At 45.1% G+C, this 27,902-nt stretch overlaps 1 protein-coding gene across 4 annotated transcripts in view; it reads right to left on the bottom strand.

Moving 5' to 3' along the window:
* The window catches only part of CNPY2 (canopy FGF signaling regulator 2), a 79,586-nt gene that overhangs the window by 15,848 nt on the left and 35,836 nt on the right, over window positions 1-27,902 (bottom strand). For all 4 annotated transcript variants that reach the window (XM_075336959.1, XM_075336960.1, XM_075336961.1 and 1 more), the window contains exon 5: window positions 4,686-4,782. In XM_075336959.1, coding sequence (XP_075193074.1) covers window positions 4,686-4,782 — 97 coding nt within the window. The remainder of the gene's footprint in view (window positions 1-4,685; window positions 4,783-27,902) is intronic.

The raw sequence follows: 27,902 nt of genomic DNA, 5'->3' as shown, positions 1-27,902 counted from the left end.
CTCTAGGGGAATGCCGCCTCGCCGAGAGGACTTCGCAACGGCAGCATCGATCCGGGGTGCCTTGTCCCATACGGCTGCTTTGTCCTCATCAAAGGGATATTTCCGTTTGGAGGAGGAGGGGAGAGAGCCTGCTTTGTCCGGACACTTCCACTCCTTCTGAATAAGTGCCTCAATTTTGTTGTTGACCGGAAAGGTACGCTTCTCCCTATCTTCCAGACCTCCAAACATCACATCCTCCAGGGATCTAGAGGATTTCTCCTTCGTCAACCCCATAGTAGCCCTGACTGATTTGACCAGGGACCCTATATCGTCAATGGAGAAGCACGGTCTGCCTCCCATATCACCATCTGAGGACGAGGAGTCTGAGGCCGTACCGGAGGAGGAGTAGGAAGAAGGGGCAGAGTCTACAGGTTTCGATTTTTTCTTTTTTAAGAAAGCCTTCATGGAATCCTGTACTTCTGAGCGGATATCCGAACGGACGTCCGCTGAGAGTCCCGGGGATTCCTCCGCAATTGTGCGACGGATACACCCCTGACACAACTTCTTGTGCCACTCCTCTGAGAGGGGTTCCCTGCATAGGGGGCATTCCTTATGCTTCTTTTTGGACATGGATTTCTTAGGGGCCGGTTTTGAAGGCTGTTTCGGAACATCCACAGGTCTCACAGGAGCTGTAGAGTCATGGGAGCATCTGCTGTCATGGCTGCCACGGCCCGTCCGACCAGTGTCGCTCCGGTCATCCGTTTTCCTGCCCTGCTGATGACGCACGGGAGAGCGCTGCTGCTCATCTGTGTCCATTGCAGAGCCCAGGTACCAGCCTCTGACAGCGCCAGGAGAGTCGTTTTTTCCCCTAATCCTCCGCCTTCCGGTCCCAGGTGAGGCTCCTCCCCGCTCCCCACGGTGCACGGCCAGGAGTGCCTGTATACCGGAATGGCAGGCCGACTGCACCGCAGCGTTGCATGGGCACCGCCATCTTCATCCGGTGACGTCATCGGAAGGCCCGCCTCCATCTCCCAGCGTGCCCGTCGCGTGTGCGCGTATCCGGAAGTTTCAGGCAGCATGGAGCGCAGAGCGGGGGGGAAGGAGCGGCGGACCGGGAGCCCCGCGAGCGGTACCTGCCGCCCGCTCCCGCACGGACACCAGGACCCCCCAGGGCAGGTGGACGGCGCTTCCAGCCCCGAAGAACGGTGCTACAGGACTCACCCTGCTCTTCCAGACACCGGACGGGGCTGGGTAAGTAGGCGACTTTTCTTCTCGTTTCTTCTTCTTTACCGCCGGTTTACAGAACAGGGGTCTCCCATCAAGGACAGGAAGCCAACTGCCGAAGGGGAGAAGTACCGCCCTTTTATTCAGAATGGTTTCCTGTCCTTGCTGGGCGGATCCCACTCTCTCATGTGGTGCTGTCATGGGTGAGGGGAAAACAATGTTCACATTTATAAAACACAAATATATACATCTAAACCATGCTTGTGAGGTGGTACAGGGGCTTACCATATGCATCTTTAACCAGGTACATATTTCTGGCCATGAATAATGGGGGCTGTTTCACCATCTCTCAGGATCCCAGTGATTCGGAGATTATTTTTTTTCGTGACACATTGTACTTTGTTAGTGGTAAATTTAGATCGATATTTGTGTAAAGATCACAATTTTGGGAGAAAATTTTGCAATTTTCAAACTTTCAGTTTTTATATCCTTTGACCAGTTAGTCATACTGTACAAAATAATCAATGAATAACATTTGCCATATATGACTTTACATCTGCATCATTTTTCAAACGTCATTTCATTTGATTAAGATGTTAGAAGGGTTAAAACAGCAATTAACGGTTTAACAGCAATTTCTCAGTTTTTCTTCCCAAGAAATTTATGAACCCTATTTCTTTGGGGATCTATTCAGATTTAAATGGAATTTGATGGACTTATCTATTCAAAACTCCTCAAAAGTAATACCATTTTAACCTCTTCACAACTGATGATGTACATGTACATCATCTACCGTCTGCCTGCCTTTGATGCAGGCTCACACGCTGAGCCCGCATCTTTCTCAAAACAGGAGAGCTGATAATGCTGATGCACTGCTCTGTATAGCACATGTGATTGGACAATCACAGCTTCAAGTCCTCTAGGAGGCTATTAAATGCTGTAAAAAGTAAAGAAAAAAAAACAACAATAAAATTCTTGGGGAACCCCCCCCCCAAAACCATGGAAGTTCAAATCACCCTTTTTTTGCCCCATTAAAAATAAAACAAAAATAATAAACAAAATACACCTGTTTGGTATAGTCGAATTCAGAAATGTTTGATCTACTAAAATATAAAATTAATCTGATTGGTGAACGGCGTAACAAAAAAATAAATCAAAATGCCAGAATTACTACTTTTTGTTTGCTGCAATATTGCAATAAAATGCAATAACAAGCGATCAAAACATGGCATCTACCCAAAATTGTATCAGTAAAAACATCAGCTCAGGGCCCAAAAAGGCTTTTACACAGCCCCAGATCCTAAAAAAATGAGAATGTTATGGGTTTCGGACAATGTGACAAAAGCTAATTTTTTTTTCCACTGTCACCACTTCAAAGTGGAAAAAAAAGCTATACATGTTTGGTATCTACGTACTCGTACTAACCTCAGATATCATACCGCCAGGTCAGTTTTAATATACAGTGAACATGGTAAATAAAAAAAAATAAAAATCCAATTGAACTTTTTTTTTCACTGCACTTGGAACTTGTTTCCTGTTTTCAAATACACTATCTTACAGAAATAATAATGTCATTCTAAAGTACAACTCATCCCACCAAAAACAAGCCCTCATACAGCTATATTTCCTGCTATCAGGAAGTATTTTTACCCTTTAGGAGTTACACAGGAACTAATGCAACGTGGAATGAAGAAAAATAAATATTTCTCCTCTAAAATGCTGTTTAGTCACATTTTTTCCCCTTTTACAAATGATAGAACAAAATGCACCCCAGAATTTGTTATCCAATTTCTTCTAAAAGCGATGACATTTCTGAATTTTGAAAACACAAATGTGGTTGAAATAGATTGCAGCACAATGTCTCATTTGCAGGGCCCCCAAGGTACCAACACAGCAGCAACCCCGACTAGTAACCTCACTTTGGAAACTAGATACCTGAAGTAATTCTTCTAGGGCTGTACTGATCACAGATTTTGTTACATTTTATTTTGGGGGTAGGTGCTTTTCCAGAGTCTTTGTTCTAACACTAACATGGGAGCCCCCACTAATTCCAGTGACAGAATTTTGGGGTACAAGGAATTTTTTTTTTAATCGCTTTCAGTATAAGGCTGGGATCACATTCTTGTGTTCTGCACTGAGCACTTGCTTAGGGGTTTCTGTGTAAATCCCTCAAAAATATGATTCCGGTGAGACCCCCGACGAAACTACTCACTCTAATGAGGCAGATGGAGACAGTTTGGACTCAGTTTCGTATCTGTTCCTGTGGTATCCATCTTTTTAGGTGTCCACAGAATTGTGGTTGTCCACACTTGTGAGCCAAAAAGATGCCTAAAGTGATGCGACACTCCCGGAACAAAGACCAGATGGAGTCTATTTGTTCATTTTACCTGCCAAATATCAGAATAATGCTTGGTTCATATTTATGCTATGGTCTCTAATAAGCGCTTATGTTGGGTTTTCAGGGAAGATCCCAAAAACCGCGAATTAGACAAAACCCTAACCATTCACTATAATGAGGAAGATTGTGAGTCACTTTGGGCTTCGTCTACATTTTTTGCTGTCAGTATGATGAAAAAGCAAATTTTTGTAGTGATTTTGATTATTTTTTTTATGGTGCTTACCATGTTCGCAGTATAAAATAAATAAAGTGACAGCTTTATAGATCAGGTCGTTCTGGAAGCGGTGATACCAATTGTGCACATTTTTTGTTTTAACAAAATGGCTGCAATTTTAGTGGCAAAACAGGTTTTTGGAATTTGTGTGCACTTTTTTTTTCAGTTTTTTTATTACGTATTTTATTTAGCTTTCTTTTTTTTATAACTTTTTCACTTTGACCCACTGTGGAACATGAATAATTTTTTACTTTTATCACTGGTTTGTTTTCATGCACTGCTGTACTCCGTACAATGGGGTCATCAAATGACTTCAGGGTATCTTGGCACCCGAGATTACTATTGTGGGGAGGGACGATCCTGTCAAAAAGGAGTCTTCAAAACCTTTTTTAACCTCTTAGATACCACTGTAGCGATTGACAGCGGTATTAAAGTGGTTAATCAGCTCTGATCGGTTCCAAAACCAGTTGGGACCATTACTGCAGGGTGTCGGATGGCACCAAACAGGATTTTCACTCATTCTCAATTAACATTTTAAAAAGGCAATGAAGGAATGAGGCCCCTTACCAGCCGGCATTAATGCATATTCGAGGTCATTAAGGGGTTAAAAGAACTTCCCTTCTTGTACTGATCCTGTATTTTGACCCTTTAAGAGATAGGACATAATGTAAAATCTAAATATAGGATCACACAGGAAAGCCAAAACTCAGCCCACCCGCAGTAGTCAATGTCCGCACGATTTAGTTTCATGGCTGTGCGGCCGTTGACCACCATGGCTTGGCAAAGTTTCAGCTGCGTGGCTAGTCATACCGTGTGATTTCCGCTTAATTACTTAGTGTCTATGTTACCTTTTAGAAGAGAATAAATTACCTGTTCGCTTACTGCAGAGATTGTCCATTACATTTTCTTTTTCATGAGAGAAGAATTCTATAAGCTCATCCTCGTATTCCTCGACTATGCGTTCACACTGCAAGAAGCAAAAGTAATGTGACATTTTCATAAGTTTTGTTTTGTAGAAACTTTTGGCAACAGAGATGTGCACATGCACACAGTGCGCTACCTGCGAACAAGAGACTGTACCCATTATATATCAGGTATGGTTTAACCTGAGCTCACACTCACCAGGTCCAGTTTTCTGGCGCTCAGGCTTCAGCTTGTCACAAACAGGCTATGAAAACCTTTCCAAGCATTTTCTCAAATGCATTTAAAATTGAAAAATGATGTAAACAGTCTTTATTGGAAATATTCTACCATTGTGGGGTTTCAGATCCTATGCAGACCTATGTGTCTCCATTTTTAAGCGGTACATACAAACCTGGTGTCACCTGATCGTGCAGTCAACCTGTTTAATAACGTACACAATTTAGTGTGTGTAAGGAAGCCAATCATTCAATGGATGAATCAAATAGATGAAAAAAAAATATTATATATAATCCAAGTATAAAATAAGCCTCTGTGTCTACAACATACAGTGAGGAAAATAAGTACCGTATATACTCGAGTATAAGCCGAGGCACCTAAGTTTACCATAAAATAATTGGTAAACTTATTGACTGGAGTAAAAGCCTAGGATTATCAGACGCTCCCCAAATCTAGAGATGAAAAATTTTAAAAATATTTTTATTGTTAAAATGGGGGGGGGGGGGTTCCCTCTTATAACCCTAGTGTCTTATACTAATTAGCTCACCAGGGCGGCTCAGCCTGCTCAATCGGCGATGCTGCGGGCTCAGAGGACGGGGTTGTACACGGCTTAGGAGGGTCACAGGATCGAAGGTCGGCAATACTTATGGTTCGGGGGTGTCGCAGCTCAGGAGGGTCGACAATACTAGGGGTTCAAGGGATGTCACGACGGGCGCCATTGAGCCTGCCAATGGGCTGCGGGCTCGGCTCTCCAAGATTTCAATCTACGCACGTGCCACTCCTGCAGCCATTTTCTTGAAGTCTATCGCATCACCTGTCGTCCGGCTCAACAGAGCCCACCGCCAGATTCAATGGGATCCGCTGCCCGTCGGCTAAATGGCACCCGCCGCTTCAACCCATAGCCCCCAGTATTGGCGACCCTCCTGAGCCGTGACACCGCTGCAACTGTCCCGAGCAATAGTATCGCCGACCCTCTATCCTGTGACCTCGCTCCGCAGCGCCGACCCGGTAAGCTGTATCCAGATTATAAGACACACACCCATTTTACCCCCAGATTTGGAGGAAAAAAGCGTCTTATAATCCAGCAGTGGGACCCTAAGTATTTGATCACCAACCAACCAGCAAGAATTCCGGTTCTCACAGACCTGTTATTTTTTCTTTAAAGGGAACCAACCACCAGGATTTTGCTATATGAAGAAAAGGCAGTGGCATACTGGCACTAGGATGCAGAATCCAAGCATACCTTTTGCTGAAAGATCGAATGCTTGAGTACTGATATATCTGTAATCAAAGTTCCAGAAATGCACTGCACCTTTGATTGACGGGTCTTTGTGGGTTGGGTACAAGCTGTAAATTCCTCCTTCTCCGTCCTCTATGACGTGCCCCCTTTTCTTTATTTAAATATGGTGTCATGCCACCATTGCTGCTGTTGGCTGCTCGTGCACATTGCCACAATGATGAGGGCTTCATTAAAACGATGCCAACGTTCGTGCATGCGTGTACCGCGATCTCCAGAGCTATTTTACTGAAGACACTACGCATGTTGTATGGTGCCGGGACACACAGTTCTGCACACATTGTATGGAGCCAGGACTTAAGCTGGGTTTACACACTGCAACATCTCAAACGACATCGCTGTAACGTCACCGGTTTTGTGACGCAATAGCGATGTCGTTTGTGATGTTGCAGTGTGTGAAACACATCAGCGACCTGACCCCTGCTGTGAAGTTGCTGATTGCTACAAATCGTTCAGGACCATTCCTAGGTCCTTTGTTTCCCGCTGTGCAGCATGATCGCTAGAAAGTTTCAGTGTGTGAAAGACTTTGCAGCGACTTTGTTAGCAACTTCCCTTTCAAAAAGCTGCTTATCAACGTCCCCAACAACCAGCTAGGTCGCTCTGCAGGTCCGGATCGCTGTTGCGTTGTTGGCCAGGTTTGCCTGTTTGACAGCTCACCTGCGACTCAACAGAGACTTAGGGAGGTCGCTGTTACGTCACAAAACCGGTGACGTTACAGCGATGTCCTTTGCGATGTTGCAGTGTGTAAACCCAGCTTAAGGGCTGTCTACGCAATCACAGAAGTGGTCACAGAAGGTGGGCGGGGAAGGCAGTGAATATTCATGAAAGTTAAAGAGCGGACAGGGAAGCAGTGATACAGCGGAGCAAAAACTCAGCAAGTATAACTGTCCTGCTTTAACCCCTTCACGACCGGCCGATTTTTCGCTTTCCGTTTTGTTTTTTTTTCGCCATTCTTTTTCTGAGAGACGTAACTTTTTTATTTTTCAGTCAATATGGTCATGTGAGGGCTCATTTTTTGCGGAACGAGCTGTACTTTTAAATGAAACCATAAGTTTTACCATATAGTGTACTGGAAAACGGCAAAAAAATTCCAAATGCAGAAAAATTGCAAAAAAAGTGCGATAGCACTATAGTTTTTGAGATATTTTATTCACTGTGTTCACTATATGGTAAAACTGATGGGTGAGTGTGATGCTTCAGGTCAGTGCGAGTTCGTAGACACCAAACATGTATAGGTTTACTTGTATATAAAAGGTTAAAAAAAAAAAATCTGAAGTTTGACCGAAAAAAGTGGCGCATGTTTTACGCCATATTCCGTGACCCGTAGCGTTCTCATTTTTCGGGATCTATGGCTCATTGACGGCTTATTTTTTGCGTCTCGAGCTGACGTTTTTAACGGTACCATTTTTGCGCAGATGCTACGTTTTGATCGCCTCTTATAGCATTTTGCGTAAAAGTTGTGGCAACAAAAAAATGTCGTTTTGGCGTTTGGAATTTTTTTGCCGCTACGCCGTATACTGATCAGATTAATTGATTTTATATTTTGATAGATCGGGCATTTCTGAACGCGGCCATACCAAATGTGTGTATATTTTTTTAATCCTTTAATTTTCAATGGGGCGAATGGGGGTGATTTGAACTTTTAGGTTTTTTTTAAATTTTTTAAAACTTTTTTTAACTTTTTTTTTTATTTTACTAGTCCCCCAAGGGGGCTATTGCGATCAGCATTCCGATCGCTCTTATCTATCTGCTGATCACAGCTATACAGCTGTAAACAGCAGATACACTCTCTTTCTCTTTTGCTGTGCCGCTGGCACAGCAAAAGTGAAAGCAATTCATGTGTAGTACAGGAGTCATCACATGACCCTGTGCTACCATGACAACTATCGGAAGTCACGTGATCACGTCACGTGACTTCCGGTATCGGGCGGTAAGTAAAAGTTTACCGCGATCGCGCTTATAATGGCGCTGTCACATATTGACAGCGCCATTTAAGGGGTTAAACGGCACGAGCAGATAACGATTCTGCTCGTGCCTAGCAGGCACACATCTCAGCTGTGAAAATCAGCTGAGATTTGCGCCGATCGCGGCATGCTGCTGCCGGCAGACCGCGGGCAGTAACATTATGACCACTAGGACGTAATTTTACGGCCCGCGGTCGTTAAGGGGTTAATACCAATTTTGTTTCCTTTTACAGCCCAATAGCCCTTACTAACACCATTTTATAACAGTGAAGTTAGGGTCCCTTAGACCTATCTGGGGCTCGACGTTCAGGGTCAAGTTCAGAATCAAGTCCGGTCCAAAACGGGCTTTTTTTTTTTTAAAAAAAGACCGGCTACACCTGCCAAACTGAGACATTGAGAGTTCGCCCATCTCTAGTTACCATCATACACTAAAAAACGTTTTTTATTACAAAAAAAAGTTTTTGCATCACCGTATTTTATGAGCTATAATTTTTTAGAGAGTCATATGAGGACTTTTTTTATTTTGCTGGATGAGTAGACGTTTTTTATTGGCATATTTCTTTTGGCACTTAATATTTTTTATGGCATTCTCTTCCGATTTTTGGGAGGCAGAATAAACATGAAAAAGCAATTCAGGATTTTTTTTTTTTAATTATTTTTCACCGTGTGGTAAAGTTGATAAGATGGCTTTATTTTTCAGTACGATTACGGGGATACCATATTTATATAATTTATTTAATGTTTTGGCACTTTAACACAAAAAGAATTTGAAAGAAAAAAATTGCTGCGATATCGTTACCAATATAGCTAGCGTGGGTACCCGCCCCCATCGTTTGTGCGACACAGGCAAATCGTTGCCCGTGACGCACACAATCGCGCGGACCCGTCACACTACTTACCTGCCTAGCGACGTCGCTGTGACCGGCGAACCGCCTCCTTTCTAAGGGGACGGTTCGTTCGGCGTCACAGCGACGTCACTAAGTGGCCGCCCAATAGAAGCGAAGGGGCAGAGATGAGCGGGATGTAACATCCCGCCCACCTCCTTCTTTCCGCATTGTCGGCGGCCGCTGAGGTTCCTCGTTCCTGCGGTGTCACACGTAGTGATGTGTGCTGCCACAGGAACGACGAACTACATCGTCCAAGCAGCAGCAACGATAATTGGGAATAGGGGGTGATGTCACCGATGAGCGATTTTGAACGTTTTTGCGACGATTCAAAATTGCTCATAGGTGTCACACAACGACATCGCTAAAGCAGCCGGATGTGCGTCACAAATTCCGTGACCCCAATGACATCGCTTTAGCGATATCGTAGCGTGTAAAGCCACCTTAAGACTTATAGCTTTTTTATTTTTCCTCTGAGCCGAGTTAGACCTTGTGCGCACACTGCGTTTTTACCCGCGGTTTTGCTGCAGAAATTTCTTGAGAAATGTTTGTAACCTTTCTGCAGACATTTCCCAGCAAAACCTATGGGAAAAAAAAATAGCTGTGCGCACACTGCATTTTTTCTCAAAAACATTCTTTCTGCAGAATTTCTTGAGAAAATTTCTTGAGAAAATGTGCATGTCCCTTCTTTTCCGCAGGTACCTGCGGTATTTAACTCCATTCACTGTAATGTAATCGCAAAATACCGCGGGTATACCGCAGGTAGCAAATGATGTTCAGTATACCCTCGGTATAGCCGCGGTTTACCTGCGGTAATGTTCATCACTACCCTGCATTTGCAGGGAAGTGATGTCATTATAACAGGAGGAGGAAGCGGAGCAGAGAGTAAACACACACATATCAAACACAGACATATAGTAAACACACATCAAACTCACACACAGACATATAGAATACACATAGAAATCAAACGTACATATAAAAAAAAACAATAAAAACAACACGGGCTCCGCCGTATTTTTACCGTCCAGCCGAGGTAAACACACAGCGGCGGCCCGATATTCTCAGGCTGGGGAGGGCGAGGGCCAGGGTTAATGCCCCCCTCCCACAGCCAAGAATATCAGCCCGCAGCTGCCCCGGGACTGTCGCATCAATTATGCGGCAATCCCGGAGTGTCCCCGACTCTTCCAGATTGCCGTGATGAGGTGGCAATCCAGGTAATAAGGAGTTAAATGGCAGCGGATCGCTGCCATTTAAGTCCAGGCTTAATCATGGCAGCATCTATGAGACAGCTTTCATGATTAACTCGTAAGTAAAGTGAATAAGCACACACCGAAAAATCCTTTATTTTAAATAAAAGACAAAAAAAGCGCCTCTTTAACCCCTTTATTACACCCCCCAACACACAGCTACCACAACGCTTGCATCCAGCCGCGACTGAAACTATACAGGAAGCAGCCTCGTAACGAGACTACAGAGAGGTAATTACAGGTCATTTCTCACGGTCGGTAATATGAACACACTACCGACCGTGAGAACTGCTGTGTCCTCACAGGGACTCTATTGATTGATAGAGGACAGATCAATCCATTGATTATCTATCCATCTACCTATCCTACCTATCTATCTATCCATTTATCTATCTATCCATTTATCTATCTTTTTTTTTTTTTTTTTTTTCCAACATGCTTTATTTATATATTATTGCAGCATAGAAAACCACAGGGACCAACCTGCGGAAAAACCGTGTCAAAAACGCACCAAAACAGTGGCAAAACCGCATGAGTTTTTCGCCGTGGTTTTGGTGCGTTTTTTTACCGCAGATGCGGTAATCTTCAACTCCCAGAAGTTTCTCAAGAAATTTTCTTAAGAAAAATCACTTTTCTAGTGCGCACATAGCTTTAGGGTTTTTTGTTTGCGGGTCAAGATGACATTTTCAGCAATACCATTTTCATTTATATATGACTTTTTGATCACGATTTATTCCACTTTTGTCTTTTAGCAGGTGGTATGATGAAAAAGCATTTTTTTTACATTGTTCACTGAAGGGGTTAAAATAACGACAGTTTTGTAGACTGATTAGTTCTGGACATGGTAATGCCAAATGTGTATATTTTTTAATTACATAAATATATGTATTTAATAGTATAGTATGTTTTTCATTTTCTGTGATTTTTTTTAAATAATTGTTACAATTTTTTTTAACTTTTTTACTTAGTCACTATATGGGACATTAGTTTTTATTACTCTAATCGTTGGTATAGTGTATTGCAATGCACAAGCATTTCAATATGTAATGACCCAGAAGGAGCCATTACAAATGTTTCTGCATTCATAGAAGTCTGTAGAATAATTTATGATTTGCTGTGTTGCCTGGTGTCATTCTGTCAAAATAAATGTAAGTTGTTGCTCTGTAATACCACTGGAGGCCAGCAGGTGGTGGTATAAGTGTAGGCAAGGGACTGTATTGGAGACTGTCTGATCAATATCCTCTATAGCCTGGTCACTATGGTAACCAGGGAGAGATGACAGTTGGCAGTTGAGACAAGCTGAGCTGGAGGTGATGAGCAGGTGACAAGTGCGGCTAATGTCCTCTACCTCTCCAGCAGCAAGGCCAAACTGCAGTTATAGGTTCCCCACAGCAGAGAACCAGTCCTGTTGTCAACTAACCAAAGCCTAAAAATAATTCAGAAGATGTAATTAATCATAGTGTTTTCCAGTAAAGAGTTTGATCTGTTCATACAAGGTGCGGTCTCTGCCTTATTCCTACCTACCTCATACAGATGTACCCTGGGAACTGGTTTGGAGCATCAGGAATGAGGTAGGAGCACCGTGACACCCCAAACTGCACAACACCTCAGAAAAGCCACACCACCGCTCCGCATCTACGTCTGGGCCTAATAGTGCTCCTGCACCTACTACCCGGGTGTGATGTATGTTACATCTAAAATTTTTTGTGTCACATACAGAATATTTACTTCTGTGCCTTATGTTCATCTTGTGCTGAAAATAGCGAGCTGCAGATGCTTGTGTGAGTACGACTGGGGAAACAATGGGAGGGGGGCGGGGGAGAGACTGTCTAAATCTTTAACTGCCCTTTGGTTTAGCCCATTTCACCAAAGCAAGTTTCCTACGCAACTGTTAAAGGTGCCACGCTCCCATTTCTTGGCTGTTGCCCATAGCAACGCCTCCCGAATTGTCAAGTTTTCTGAAATCGACCCATCCAGTCTGGTGCAGGATATCGAGTGCAATGTCTTGCAGTGAAGATAGCTACAGCATGGAGCGCGAAGATTCATCAGTGACCCAGGGGCCACCACCACGGAGATGTTTACTTAGTACACAGATGAATGCCAATCCATCCTCAGCCGCTAGTTGTATCATGCCTCTGACCATGCCATCTTACTTCGGCGCCCCCTGGCTTCCCCACTATGAGGGAGCACCTCACACATACACAGACTTCAGAGAGAAAATGCAGGTTACCTTCAAACTGTACCCTGTCACTGAGGAGCAGAAAGAGGAGATCTTAATTGGCCAGCTACAGGGATCAGCACTCTTGAGTTCAAGTCCTGGCCTCAGTCTGAACACCAAACCATAGATCAGATCCAAGAGAGACTAAAGGTCAGTTTTGAAAGAAGGACCACTTCAGAGTTGAAGAAGCATTTTTTTTGAAAGAGAAAAAAATGACAAGAGTTTCTCAGAGTCTTTGCCCTGTCACTCCAAAAAGCCTTGAGTGCCATCATCCATGTGAACCCTTGAGAAGCTGAGGGTCACGATCAGACTCTTCAAGAACAATTCATACAAGGTGTTTTGGACAAGACTCTGAAGTGTCAACTAAAAATGTTGACCATCCAGCAACCTCTTTCTTGGAACTGGAGGAATTGGCCATAGAGGTCCTGAAGGAGAAACCTCAGTCTAAGACCCAAGAAGCTGGAGAGATTAAGCCTACAACAGACTTGCCCATATCAAGTCATATTGCAGAGCAAGGAGCTTTTGCCCCGCCTTCAGAATATAAAGCCACCCTGGCTGGTCAAGTCTCACCAAAATCCTGCAAAAGGTTATGAAGCTGTTGGAGCTACTGGAATACCCCTCTAGGCGAGGAAGAGAGATTCAAGATTAGAACGTGAATAGCTACCTGCAGGACCAAGAGAGAACTGATGCCGACCCCCAGAGAGGTCTTGGAATACCTGGTACAAGAGAGCCCGAAAACAAGAATATGAATTCTGCCATCTACATGGTCACCGAGAAGAGCATTGCTGACAGCTAAACGGTTACCCCCTGAGGCAGTGGGACACCCCTCAGGAGGAGAGACCTTAAGTCCCATAGATCCAACCTCGATGCCAAAGTACTTGGGCTCTGGCCCCACGGTAAGTCAGTAATATTGGAGTGAGGTTCCCTGCATTGATTGACACCGGGTCTCAAGTGACCACTATTCGACATTTGAAGAGTGCCCCACTTGTGCTGTGGCCAGGGGTGAAAGACATTATCAGCGTGCTCCTCTTCACCCCATAGTGAGAAAGAGCCCCTTGGAGCTTGTAGCTATTGACCATGTCAAAGTGAAGCCAAGTCGCTCTGGGTATACATATGCTATGACAGTCATTGACCACTAAACAAAGTTCGTGGTAGCCATCTCGGTGAGAGACCTTACTGCCCGGACCACTGCAGACGCCTTGTGGAAAAGATTCATCTCACCGTATGGGAGCCCTAGAAATATTCTCACCAATCCTTTGAGTCTCAGTTGTTTCAGGAGCTGTGTGCACTATATAATTGTAAGAAGTTGAGAACTGCAACCTATCATCTACAGGGAAATGGTCTGTGTGAGAAGATGAACCAAACCCTTAGGCCTAAGACACACGGCGAGAAAAACAGTGCGAGTGGAGTGCGATATAACATCGTATTCCACTCGGACCAATATTAGCCTGTGTGTCAACGCACATGAGCGATTATTTTCTCAGCCCTAATTGGACCGAGAAAACAATCGCAGCATGCTGCGATTGTAATGCGATCATTGTTTCCCTTGCACCCATTAAAGTCAATGGGGCGGGAAAAAAATTGCACTGCACTCGCGGTACACTAGTGTACCGCGAGTGCAGTGCGAGAATGGCAATAGCCGGCTACAGAGGTGATAAATCCCTCCCTTCCCTACTCCATGCCGGCCCGCCCCTCGTCAGCTGAGGTCCGCTTGCACGATCGGACCTCAGTCGCAGGCACACTCGCATGACATTCAGCTCTGCTGTGCTGCCAGCGTGAGCCGAGTGTCATGCGAGGGGATCGCAGTAATCCCCGTGTGGCCCCAGCCTTTTCAGCATGCTCAAGGTGGTTCCTCCACACAAGCAAACTGACTGGCCAAGGCTTCTCCCGGAGCTAGTGTATCTCTACAATAATACCACACACTGCTCCACTGGATATACTCCTTACTATTTGATGTCCGGAAGGCATGGACATTTGCCTGCTGACATTGCTCTGGATATCTCTGGACCAGACTCAGACTCTCCTTCCTCAATCTGAATGGATCAAAGAGCACCATGCAGCATGAGGCGTAGCTTTGTGAACTCAAGTGAAGTTCTGAAACACCAGTAACAGGAAAATCCTACAGTTGCACTATGATACGACAAAGTCGTTTTTTTCAGGTGTACATCTACACATATCTTAGTGGTTACAGGAGAACGACCCATTATCTATTTAGCAGAGACCTCTTGGGAAAGCCAAGGGTGGCTTGGTTCTTCTTCAAGGGGGTGTCATTACAAACGTTTCTGCATTCATAGGAGTCTATAGAATAACTTATGGTTTGATGTACTGTCTGGTGTCATTCTGGCAAATGTACTGTAAGTTGTTGCTCTGTAATACCACTGGAGACCAGCAGGTGTTGGTATGTGATGACAAGGGACTGTATTGAAAGATGTCTGGCAGTTGTCTTAACTGCAGTTGGCAGTTAAGACAAGCCAGGCTTGAGGTGATGAGCAGGTTACAAGGGCGGCTAATGTCCTGTACCTTGCCAGACAGTCTTTTTGGAACCTATCGCAGCAAGGCCAAACCACAGTTATAGATTTCCCACAGCAGAGTACCAATCCAGTTGCCACATAACCAAAGCCTGCATGGAAATCCAGCGTCGCAGGTAAATGCTTCAAAAGATGTAAAGCATCATACTGTTATCCAGTATAGCATTTGAACTGTTCATACCAAGGTCGGATCTGCCATATTGCTACCTACCTCATTAAGATGTACCCTGGGAGGGGGTTTGGAGAGCCAGGAACCAGATAGGAGCACCGTGACACCCCAAACTGCACAACGCTGCAGAAAAGCCACACCACCGCCTAATAGTGCCTCCTACATCTACTATAGTGGATAGAATTTCGGTCTGGTTGAGCGCTAATGAATGGGCTGACAGGCTAATATGATGATTTGCTTTATTATTAATAGTAATAAAAAAGCTCCTGTTTGTTATATACAACGCGTTTCAGCAAAATATCTGTTGCTTTCCTCAGGTATAGCAGGAGTGGTTTACATACAATAAATTTATAAGAACCCCACAGGTGAAACTTATGGGTGTGCCGTATGATTAAATCGTTGGATCATTTAACCCTAAGGGTACTAAAGTCTTATAATGAATCAAAAAATATATGATAAAAACACATAATATAAACTCACATTAAAAGCAATAATGGCTAGAAGAATGATATTAAAAGCAATTAATAAGAATTGTGATTGTAAAATTATTATATAAATATGATTGAATATATTTATACTCATTTATATAAAATATAACGGTTATGTAGATATATAAAATCTTATAGAATCTTTATAATTTAAAATATTTCTTATGTCATGAATTTTAATATTTTAATATTTTAGTATTTTAAGGAAAAAAAAATTATAATAAAAGTCATAATACCGCTAAAATAATAGTAATAGGATTAGGAAGCCCTTTTTGGATTATTTTTAGATTATTTTTACAATTGAGGTTATTCTCCATATCTTCCGTACCGTCCATTTGTCATACTAGTTATTTTTATACCAGTGTTAATTTTGCTATTATCTTTTGCTTTTTTTGTTTGTTGTTTGGGGTATGTATATACGGGGATCGGTTTCTCAGATATTATCAATTGTTCTCTATTTTTTTAAATTTTTTTAAAAAATATTTTATTTTTTGTATTTTTTGTATACATTTATATATATATATATATATATATATATATATATACACCCTCACACGATATACGTATATATATGTATATATATATATATATATATATATATATATATATTATACACACACACATATATATATATATAAACATCTACATGCATACGTCCTCACACATTATCAATCTATATCGTTGGAGAATAAATGGTGTCACGGGTTTACATATTATTCCAGAGTTACCCCTTTGTCTCATATTTTTTTCTAAAAAAGTCTGTTTACAAAATCTTTTTTTTTAAATTACAAGAAGATATATAACAGGTAGCCCTCATAATATTAATTAGCGACATTATCCAATGTTAGGTTGTGTCCTTCTGGGGCCAAGGTGCCAAATTTAAAGATCCAATAACTTTCTTTTCTGATTAATTTGGTTAATGCTTGTGGATCTTTACTGTTGATGGAGTCTATAATCGTGAGTGTCATTTTCTTGTACTCCCTGTTATGCAGGATGTTGTAGTGTTTTGAGATACTGTGTAGTGCATAACCGATTTTGATGTTGTGTCGATGTTTATTGAGCCTAGAGTGCATTTCTTGTATCGTCCGACCCACATATTGGGTGCCACAGGGGCATTCTAACAGGTAAACTACATATGTGGATTGGCAGTTTAATTTATGTTTTATTATGAAGGTTTCCCCTGTGGTTTTGGAGGTAAAAGTTTTTGCCCCTTTTGTTATAACCTGGCAGCATAGGCATTTAGGTATTTTACAAGGATAGCAACCCCATAGATTTGGGTTGTCAACTTTGGTTATTGATGATCTTATGGAGGTATTGCTAGGTGCAACCATGTTACCTATACTCCTATTTTTCTTATAGATGACAATCGGTCTGTGGGGTATATGTTCTGTTAGAATAGGGTCACTCTTTAGTATGAACCAATATTTATATATATATATATATATATATATATATATATATATATATATATATATATATATATATATATATATATATATATAATTTTCAATATGGGTTCTTGGTTGGCAGAATGTAGTGACTAAACTCCATTTTGATAATTTATTTTTTCCTTCATTTTCTGTCTTGTTCTTTTGTTTAGATTGTATGCATTTTTATTGGGTGAGGGAGTTTGTTTTTATAAAAGCGTCATATAGTAGCTTTTTAGGGTATCCTTTCTCTAAAAAATCGCTGCTTGAGAATTTTGGATTCATTCTCATAGTCCTTATCAGACGTACAGTTTTTCCTTATCCTCCTATATTGTCCATATGGGATATTCCGAACCCATCTTGGTAGGTGTCCACTGTCAAATTTCAGATAACTATTTACATCCACAGTCTTGAAATGCGTTGATGTTGTGATCTTTCCAGTTTCAGTCAAAGTGATCTGTAGATCTAAATATTGAATAGTTTTATCCGAGTGGGTGGCTGTAAAGGATAATCCCCATTCATTTTTATTTAAATCCTCTACAAATTCTTTTGCTTTTATAAGCGGACCCCTCCAGATCAGGAATAGGTCGTCTATGAAACGACGGTATAAAACTATATGTTCTTTGTATTTTGACTGTGCGATGGAGACGGATTCAAATGCACCCATGAAGATGTTAGCGTAACTTGGTGCGAATCTCGTCCCCATCGCACAGCCCCTGATTTGTCTATAATGAGAGCCTTCAAACGAAAATACATTATTCTCTAGTATAAATTCTATTGCTGTTAATAAAAATTGTCTTTGTGTTACAGATATTTCTGTGTCTTTTATTAATATTTCTTCAATGGCTTGTAAGCCCCTGGTGTGTACTATGTTATTATATAAGGAGCATACATCCAGTGAGTAATAGGCTATCCCTCAGTGGAGGTAAATTTAGTATTTCTTTTATTAGCTGGGTTGAATCTTTAAGATATGAGTCTTGTTTGACTACATATCCTTGTAGAAATAAATCCACAAAGTGGGAGAGGTTACTGGTTATGGAATTCACGCCTGAAATTATTGGGCGTCCAGGTGGGTTTATTGGATCTTTGTGTATTTTAGGTAAGTAATAGAAATATGGCATCATAAAATTTGTAATATTTAAAAAAATTTTCTCTTTTTTTTTTAATAGTCCTTTCTGTGAGGCTTCCTTAATGATCATATTGTAGTTGTTGAAAATTTGAGTTGAAGGATCTTGCTTTAGTGGTTCATCTACTATCCAGGTGTGACGTATGTTACAAATACACTACACGATGCCTTTTAGAAAATGTACCTGGCATGGTCTAACAGCCACCGTAACCAGCAAACCCAGAGGTTATTATAAATATATAATAACCACTGGGTTTGCTATATACACAAATACACAAACTACTTCTCAGTGAAGTCCATGTTAATGTTCGGGTTTGGCAACCCAGATAAAAATCTAGGGGGCTACAAAAGGAAGCACAATGTATTTTGGTAAGATTAGTGTAGAACTGAAAGGAGTGCATGAGATCAAGAAGTGGCCATGCATGAGTGCAGTTATATTCAATGTAGTGCACAGGAGAAATGAAACGCTGGGTTATTTCAGCATTCGGCAAATACCGTAGTACAATGTAGAGAAGTGTACCTCTATTTTCCTGACAGATGGGAGCCGTATAAGTGGAACAATCACCTTTTCAATATTTACGGCACACACTTTTTCAGAAGGTAATACTTTGGCATTATTGCGGCCAATGGTATTAGTGTGATTTGACACTGTGGCCCTTGAACCCAAAAACGTTGTGAACTCCTGCTTTAAAAAAAATAAATAAATAGAGATATATATATATAAATATATATCTCTATCTACCATCGTCTTTATCTCTGACGATAAGTGACCTGCCGGCTGCACCAGTGTTTCATGAAGCACACCGGAGGTCACAACTCAATGAATCTCTATGGGAGCTTCGTTCTGGCTCTTGCATTGAGACCTTGTCATGTAACTTCTGACTTCCAGCCAGTGAGAAGTTACAGGCACAAGATGGTACCATGGGACTGGACCGATGCAAAAAAAGGTGAAAATGCCAGATGAGTGCAAGAATGACGGCAGGAGAGTGAGATTTAAAGTGCCACTCCAGCACTGTAAAAAAAAAAAAAGAAAAACCACTGGAGTGGTGCTTTAATATTTGATGGTTCTGTTCTCTCCATTTTGTTCCCTTAAATGGAAATGCAGAATATTAATCTTCATATCTCTTAAAGGGAATCTGTCAGCAGGTTTTTGCTGTATAATCTGAGGACAGCATGCTGCAGAGGTTAAAACACTGAATTCAGTGATTTGTCACAGTCTGTGTGTGGTTGTTTACATACAGTGCAAGGTGTATGCAAGGTGTCGATTCGTATTGAATTGATCATGCCCTACAATTTTTTAATTCACTTTTTTCTCTATCTTGTTCCGTTTTCGAGATAAAAATGCTAACTCCGTTGTTTTCCACCAGGTGGCGCTATAGGTGGCTTCATTGCGTAGCGCATGGCTACTTTAGTATACCTAGACATCACTTCTATGCCTATAGCTACTGCCATTCTCAAGTTAATGGCGGTGGACAGGATATGGGTGGACACACTGTATAATGAAGGTTTTATCGCAAAGTGATTATCACTGCTAGGACTAAAGGGCTTGTGAGCAGTTGTTCGAGCACGCCTCCTTATTGGATAAGCAACTCACTCTCAATAGGCTATGTACACAGAAAGCTGCGGTGTGAGCAGGGGCAGCTTTTTCAGCTCTGCTACATTCAAGAACTCAGTTTGGGTGACAATTGTTGCCCCAGTAATCTAAGTGATACATCGTTGGAATCAGGGTCTCTTTTTCTATATTATGCTGCTCTCAGATGAAGTAGCAAAAACCTGGTAACATATTTCCTTTAAAAAAGGAACCAACCAGCAGGATTTTCCCATATAAAGTACAGGCAGTGCCATATTGGATATGAAACCGTACTTTCAGTTTCCAGATTGGATGTTTGATTGCAGAAAAAAAAAAAGTTCTCAAAGATCCAGAAATGTGTGCATTCATTGACTGACGTGTGCAGTGAGCCAGGCCTTGTAGGTCGGATCCTCTGTATTTAATCCTTCTCCTGCGTTCTCATGGCTTGCTCCCTTTTCTTTATTTAAATTTCACACCGCGGCGATGCTGATGTTGGCGGCATGTGTGCATTGCTAATGTGATGTTGTCGTCATTAAAATGTAGCTGGAGTCGGTGCATGCGCATACCGCGCTCTCTATGAGTGACATCGGCGCATACGCAGATTGAATTTCTTTATCCATCTGCGCATGCGTCTCTGCCGCTCACAGTTGTCTCCACAGAGTCTTCAATAAAAAGGCGGCAGGGATCGATATCAGAGACAGATTTAAATAAAGAAAAGGAGGCAAGCCAGGAGGAGAAATCTATACAGAGGACCTTACCCACATAATCCCATCCTGCTGCACACGTCAAATTAAAAAATGCACACATTTCTGAACCTTCGAGAACGTTTTCTTCTGCAATGGAAACATCAAATCTCTAAAACAAAGGTATGACTTTATTCACCGTGCTAGCTCCAGTATGTGAAAATCCGTCTGTTTTTTCCCGTTAAAGGTTTTCACTTTTTCCCCATCTTTTTTGGCATATTTTCATTTTTAGGTAAAACAGGTAGGAGGGGGTGTGTCTCAGACAGTGGCAAAAGCATACCTGACAAAATAGAGCTTACCCCAGCGATTTCCTGAGGACGACTATAGTGAATGGCTCATAATAGCTACATACAGTAAAATCCGATTGTAACTTTCTATTTTTAGAGAATTACTAGTCTACATTTCAGACAAAATGTGTTTACAGGCAAATGGTAATAGGATACAGTAGAAGGCTGCCAGTTACTGTTTACCAGATCATATGCCCATTGAAAGCACGCACCTTCTAATAAACCCGGGTAATGTGTCACCGATCTAAATGCCACATTATAGAAAAGAATTCAGCACTACTGTCACGCTCCCCAGGTCCTCGGCTCCCCTCCCCGGGTCCTCTGCTCCGCTCCCCGGGTCCTCTGCTCCGCTCCCCGGGTCCTCAGCTCCGCTCCCCGGCTCACCTGCCCTGCTCCCCGCTCTCCAACCTCCGGTGCCCGTCCTTCCCAGGCCCCCTGGTCTCCGCTCCCGGCGCCCGACGGCTTCCCACGTCCTGGCCGGCTCCCCTGCGTCCTCCTCTCAGCTTCCTTCCCTGGCTTCTGGCACCCGCGCCGCGCGCACGCGCATTAGGGCGCGCGCGCGGTCACTGACCCTTTCTTAAAGGGCCAGTGTCTAATTACAGGAATTGATGCACATAGGTACAGGGTATATAGGGGATTAATGTCCAAGGGAGCGGGGCCTGTTCTTCGTGTTTTCCCAAGCTAGGAGTCAGGTCTCCTTGTATTTTGTGAGATACTTACCTCTCTATCTTCTAGAGCCGATCCTGCATCGCCATCCGGTTCTGCGGTACCTCGAACCCCGAACGCTGTCCATCTGCCATCCTGACAGTCCGTACCATCTCGGATCCCTGCGGTGACCCGTCATCTTGCTCCAACGGTTCCGGACCCCGCCTGACACCATCACGGCTTCCGAACCTGAGCTCCGTCACCCGGACCACCATCAGTGACCTCGTGGTCCCAGGGACTTCTCCATTTTCTCCCAGTGCACGGACTGTCCTGCTACCTACAGTGCTCCGGCTACCGGACTCCTTTCCCTCATCCGGGAGTTCGGCCCAGTGGATCCACCTCCAGGGTCTACCCGTCCATCTGGCCCTAACAGTAAGAACAGGCCATGGATCCCGCCGAAGCACTAGCGGCCTTGCATGAGGAACTCCAACGCCAGCGTGAAGTTCAGACCCGCATGCTGAACTTTATGACTTCCGTGGACACCCGCCTGACCACGCTACAAGCGGCAGTCACGTCTTCAACATCCCGAGCCTCCACTAGTCAAGCCACGACCCCCGCTCCCGTGGCTGCCTCTTCGGATGCTTCCAGACTGCGTTTGGCCACACCACCCCGGTACGCCGGAGATCCCAAGACCTGCAGGGGGTTTATAAACCAATGCTCCCTCCATTTCACGCAGCTGCCACATCTGTTTGCCTCCGACCAAGCCAAGGTCGCCTTCATCATGTCTCACCTAGAGGGCGAGGCACTGGCGTGGATGAACCCCTTGTGGGAGAAGGAGGAACCTATGACCAAGAACCTCCAGGAGTTCCTGCAGGCCTTTCGCAGCACCTTTGATGAACCCGGACGCGCCTCCGCGTCTGCGTCATCACTTCTCCGGTTACGTCAGGGAACACTGACGGTGGGTCAATACGCCATCCGTTTCCGCACCTTGGCTTCAGAACTCGGGTGGAATAACGAGGCCCTAACCGCCGCCTTCTGGGAAGGACTATCGGGTCGAATCAAAGATGAGCTGGCTGGACGTGATGTACCGTCCACCCTGGACGCCCTGATTACCCTAGCGACTCGAGTGGACATACGCTTTCAGGAGCGGTCCAAAGAGGTATCCCGTGAGAGACGTCCGGTACGGCATTCCTCTCCTCCACGGAAGCCCGCCGTACTCCAGTCAACGGCCTCTGGTGTCTCCGTCCATGAGCCCATGCAGATCGACCGTGTGCGACAGTCTGAACAACGTCGAGCAGAGCGGCTCGCCAAGGGTCTCTGCTTTTACTGCGGAGAGGGCACACACCTGCTACGCGCCTGTCCAGAGAGGCCGGGAAACTCCAAAGCCTAGGGTTGGTAGGAGAGGCCACCCTAGGTGCTGGGACTCTCTCAGACCCGGTTACATGGACTGTGCAAGTGACAACGGGAGAGACGCGGTTTACGGCTGAGGCGTACCTCGATTCTGGGGCAGCAGGCAATTTCATCCAGCAGGCCACGGTGGACAAGTACCAGGTGCCTGTTACTCCACTCGACAAGCCCCTCGTGATTGCCTCTGTGGATGGGAGACCTCTCTCTGACACCATCTCCTGGATCACCAAGCCGCTTGAACTGCGTATCGGTGCTCTGCACACCGAGAACATCGCTCTCTACGTCCTCCCACATATGTCACATCAAATTCTGCTGGGTCTTCCCTGGTTGCGGAACACGAGCCTTCAGTCAGCTGGGGAACTGGTGATATTACTCGATGGGGGCCTTCTTGCCATGAGAGGTGTCTGAAGACCATACAACCCATCCGGCGACCTCCGGTTCCCGAGTCCCTACCGGGACTGCCCTCAGCCTATTGGTCCTTCGTGGACATCTTTGACAAGAAGGAGTCCGAAGTACTTCCGCCACATCGTCCTTACGATTGTGCCATTGACCTGCTCCCGGGAACTACACCACCTCGAGGACGGATATATCCACTGTCTCCAGCCGAAACAAGGGCCATGTCTACGTACATCACAGAGAGCCTGGCTAAGGGATTCATCCGGAGATCCTCCTCTCCTGCTGGAGCAGGCTTCTTCTTCGTAAAGAAGAAAGAGGGTGACCTACGCCCATGTATAGACTACCGGGGATTGAACCTAATCACCGTGAAAAACAAGTACCCCCTGCCGCTCATCCCCGAATTGTTTGATCGGCTCAGAGGAGCTCGTGTGTTCACCAAGTTGGATCTTCGGGGTGCCTACAACCTGGTCCGTATCCGCTCAGGGGATGAATGGAAGACCGCGTTCAACACTCGCGATGGGCACTATGAATACTGCGTGATGCCCTTCGGCCTGTGTAATGCACCAGCAGTCTTTCAAGAACTGGTGAACGACGTCTTCCGGGACCTTCTTTACCTCTGTGTGGTAGTGTATCTGGATGACATCCTTGTCTTCTCTCCGGACCTCCAGACCCACAGAGAGAACGTGCAGCTGGTTCTACAAAGACTGAGAGAGAATCGTCTGTACGCCAAGTACGAGAAGTGCGTCTTCGAACAGTCTTCTCTCCCCTTCCTGGGGTACCTCATCACCGATACCGGACTGCAGATGGATCCCAAGAAGGTCTCCTCTATTCTCAACTGGCCTCCTCCTTCTGGACTGAAGGCAATCCAACGCTTTCTCGGATTCGCTAACTATTACCGCCAGTTCATTCCTCACTTCTCGGCTCTGACTGCTCCTCTCTCCGCTTTGACCAAGAAGGGGGCTAATCCAAAGGACTGGTCACCTGCGGCCGACGCCGCGTTTGGCGCTCTAAAGCGAGCCTTTGCCTCCTCTCCTGTACTCCACCGTCCAGAGTTAAACCGCCAGTTCACCTTGGAGGTGGATGCCTCCTCCTCGGGAGCCGGAGCAGTGCTCATGCAGAAGTCCTCCTCCGGGAAGATGGTGACGTGCGGTTTCTTCTCCAAGAGCTTCTCCGCGCCTGAACGCAATTACACCATCGGTGACCGAGAGCTATTGGCGGTCAAACTGGCTCTGGAGGAATGGCGCTATCTTCTGGAAGGAGCAGTGTACCCTGTCATTGTTTACACGGACCACAAAAACCTGGAATACCTGCGGACTGCTAAGCGACTGAACCCACGGCAAGCCAGGTGGTCCTTGTTCTTTGCCCGGTTCGACTTCCAGCTTCATTTCCGACCCGCAAACAAGAATGTACGCGCCGATGCCTTGTCTAGGTCTTTCGTGCCCATGGAACAGGAGGAAGAGACATCTCAACCCATCATCTGTCCAAGCAAGATTATTCCGGTGGCTCCTGTCACCCTGGCCCAGATACCGCCCGGGAAGACCTATGTCTCTGAGACTGACAGGCAAAAAGTGTTACACTGGGGCCATGCCTCGAAAATAGCCGGTCATGCAGGTCAGAAGAAAACATGGAGCGCTATTGTACGTCATTACTGGTGGCCATCCCTGCGCACGGACGTCGCCTCTTTTGTCTCTGCCTGCTCCTCCTGTGCCAGGAACAAGACACCCAAACACCTGCCATACGGCCGTCTTCTGCCTCTGCCCATACCCTCAGTTCCCTGGCAGCACATAGCGATGGACTTTATTACGGACTTGCCATTGTCCTCCGGACACACAGTCATATGGGTCGTGGTGGATCGATTCTCTAAAATGGCCCATTTCGTTCCTATGGCTGGACTGCCCTCTGCTCAGGAACTCGCGGACGCCTATATACATCACATCTTCCGCTTGCATGGCTTTCCATCACACATAGTGTCCGACAGAGGAACTCAGTTCACCTCCCGCTTCTGGAGGGCTCTCTGTAAACATCTGGGAGTGACTCTAGACTTTTCATCTGCCTACCATCCTCAGTCTAATGGCCAAGTGGAGAGGGTCAATCAGATATTGACCTCTTTCTTACGTCACTACGTGAACGCCCATCATGACGATTGGTCCACGCTTCTTCCTTGGGCAGAATTCTCCCATAATCACCACGTCAGTGAGTCCTCCTCCAGTTCTCCCTTCCATGTCGTCTACGGACTTCAGCCGTCTGTCCCATTGCCTGTATCCTCGTCCTCGGACATCCCTGCTGCTGATGCAGTACTCCGTGACTTTACTACCATTTGGGACTCAGTTAAGGCGTCCCTTGCACGGGCAACCCTGCGGATGAAGAGACACGCGGACAAGAGACGCCTAGATCCTCCGCGTTTCTCTCCGGGAGATCTCGTCTGGCTTGCTTCCAAGTACATCCGACTGAAGATACCATCCTACAAGCTGGGACCTCGCTACATCGGGCCGTTTAAAGTCCTCGGCAAGATCAATGAGGTTTCCTACAAACTACAGCTCCCGGCCACAATGAGAATACCCAACTCCTTCCACGTCTCTCTGCTCAAGCCGGTTGTCCTTGGTCCCTTCTCCGCTGCCGCCAGCCCGGCTCCTCCTCCTATTGCTGAGGACGACATCTATGCGGTAAGGGATATCGTGGCCATGAAGACCGTACGTGGTCGGCAGTTCTTCCTGGTGGACTGGGAGGGGTATGGTCCTGAGGATAGGTCCTGGGAGCCCAGGGAGAACGTGGGCACTCCTCTGATCCGTGCCTTCATGTCCCGGTTGCGGGGAGGGGGGCGTGGGGGGGGGGTACTGTCACGCTCCCCGGGTCCTCGGCTCCCCTCCCCGGGTCCTCTGCTCCGCTCCCCGGGTCCTCTGCTCCGCTCCCCGGGTCCTCAGCTCCGCTCCCCGGCTCACCTGCCCTGCTCCCCGCTCTCCAACCTCCGGTGCCCGTCCTTCCCAGGCCCCCTGGTCTCCGCTCCCGGCGCCCGACGGCTTCCCAGGTCCTGGCCGGCTCCCCTGCGTCCTCCTCTCAGCTTCCTTCCCTGGCTTCTGGCACCCGCGCCGCGCGCACGCGCATTAGGGCGCGCGCGCGGTCACTGACCCTTTCTTAAAGGGCCAGTGTCTAATTACAGGAATTGATGCACATAGGTACAGGGTATATAGGGGGTTAATGTCCAAGGGAGCGGGGCCTGTTCTTCGTGTTTTCCCAAGCTAGGAGTCAGGTCTCCTTGTATTTTGTGAGATACTTACCTCTCTATCTTCTAGAGCCGATCCTGCATCGCCATCCGGTTCTGCGGTACCTCGAACCCCGAACGCTGTCCATCTGCCATCCTGACAGTCCGTACCATCTCGGATCCCTGCGGTGACCCGTCATCTCGCTCCAACGGTTCCGGACCCCGCCTGACACCATCACGGCTTCCGAACCTGAGCTCCGTCACCCGGACCACCATCAGTGACCTCGTGGTCCCAGGGACTTCTCCATTTTCTCCCAGTGCACGGACTGTCCTGCTACCTACAGTGCTCCGGCTACCGGACTCCTTTCCCTCATCCGGGAGTTCGGCCCAGTGGATCCACCTCCAGGGTCTACCCGTCCATCTGGCCCTAACAACAGCGCAGTCGCAGGTAATAGGAACAGCTTCAAAAAGTAAAAATTTGAGAATCGATCACTTTGGTTTCAGAGAAGATGATTTCACAATTTAGTGTTCATATTTCAACAGTTCAAACCACACAGGAAGGCGTCCATGACACGGCGAGAAAAAAAAAAAAAAAAAAAAATCACATTCATTTTCTGTAACAAAGCGGAGCAATAACCTCTCATGACCCGTTGTGATTTTTATGCTCTTACTTTTTTCCCTGCGTTCTTTCAAAAGCCATAACTTTAACTTTCCTGCTGATCAGCCATAAACCGCTTTGTTTTATAAAGCATGTCTGCCACATTTTGTTTTTACAGCGTTCATTCAGTGGTAAAAATTATCTAGCAAAACAACTCTCCAAGTTATTACAATCAATGGCAATACCAAATACTAGGTATTTTATGAATATTTGAGTGCTTGGTGTGGACCACAAGTGCAATGTTTATTTTATTGTATAATTTTAAATGTAGTTTTTGTGATCGAAGACAGTCTTATCCCTTTCTCCAAACTGTTCTTACAGGAAAAATGACTGTTTGTGTTATGTGTTATTTGGTGGTTAATAAAAATGAACCCGATTTAAAAAAAAAAAAAAAAAAATGTTGCCAGTTTGAGACCCACAACCTTTTTATTTTTTTGTTGATGGGCCTAAATGAAGGCATAGTGCACTGAATTGTAGATTTTATTCATATTATCTTGTGGCACACATGGCGTTTTGATAGTTTTTTTTATACATTTTTTTGTCAGTACGCATTGTAATAACCTGGTTTGGAGAGACTAGCCTGACCCCTGAAAGTGACTGGTTTCGGGAATGGGGCTATTCTCTGCTCTCTCCTTACAGTGCACACTGACAGTGCACTCTTGCCAGCTCATCACGTCTCAAAGCCAGTGAG

The sequence above is a fragment of the Anomaloglossus baeobatrachus genome, chromosome 2 (genome assembly GCF_048569485.1).
Source record: "Anomaloglossus baeobatrachus isolate aAnoBae1 chromosome 2, aAnoBae1.hap1, whole genome shotgun sequence".
Taxonomy (NCBI): domain Eukaryota; kingdom Metazoa; phylum Chordata; class Amphibia; order Anura; family Aromobatidae; genus Anomaloglossus; species Anomaloglossus baeobatrachus.
Note: the sequence above shows the minus strand (reverse complement) of the source record. Positions and strands in the feature narration are given on the sequence as shown.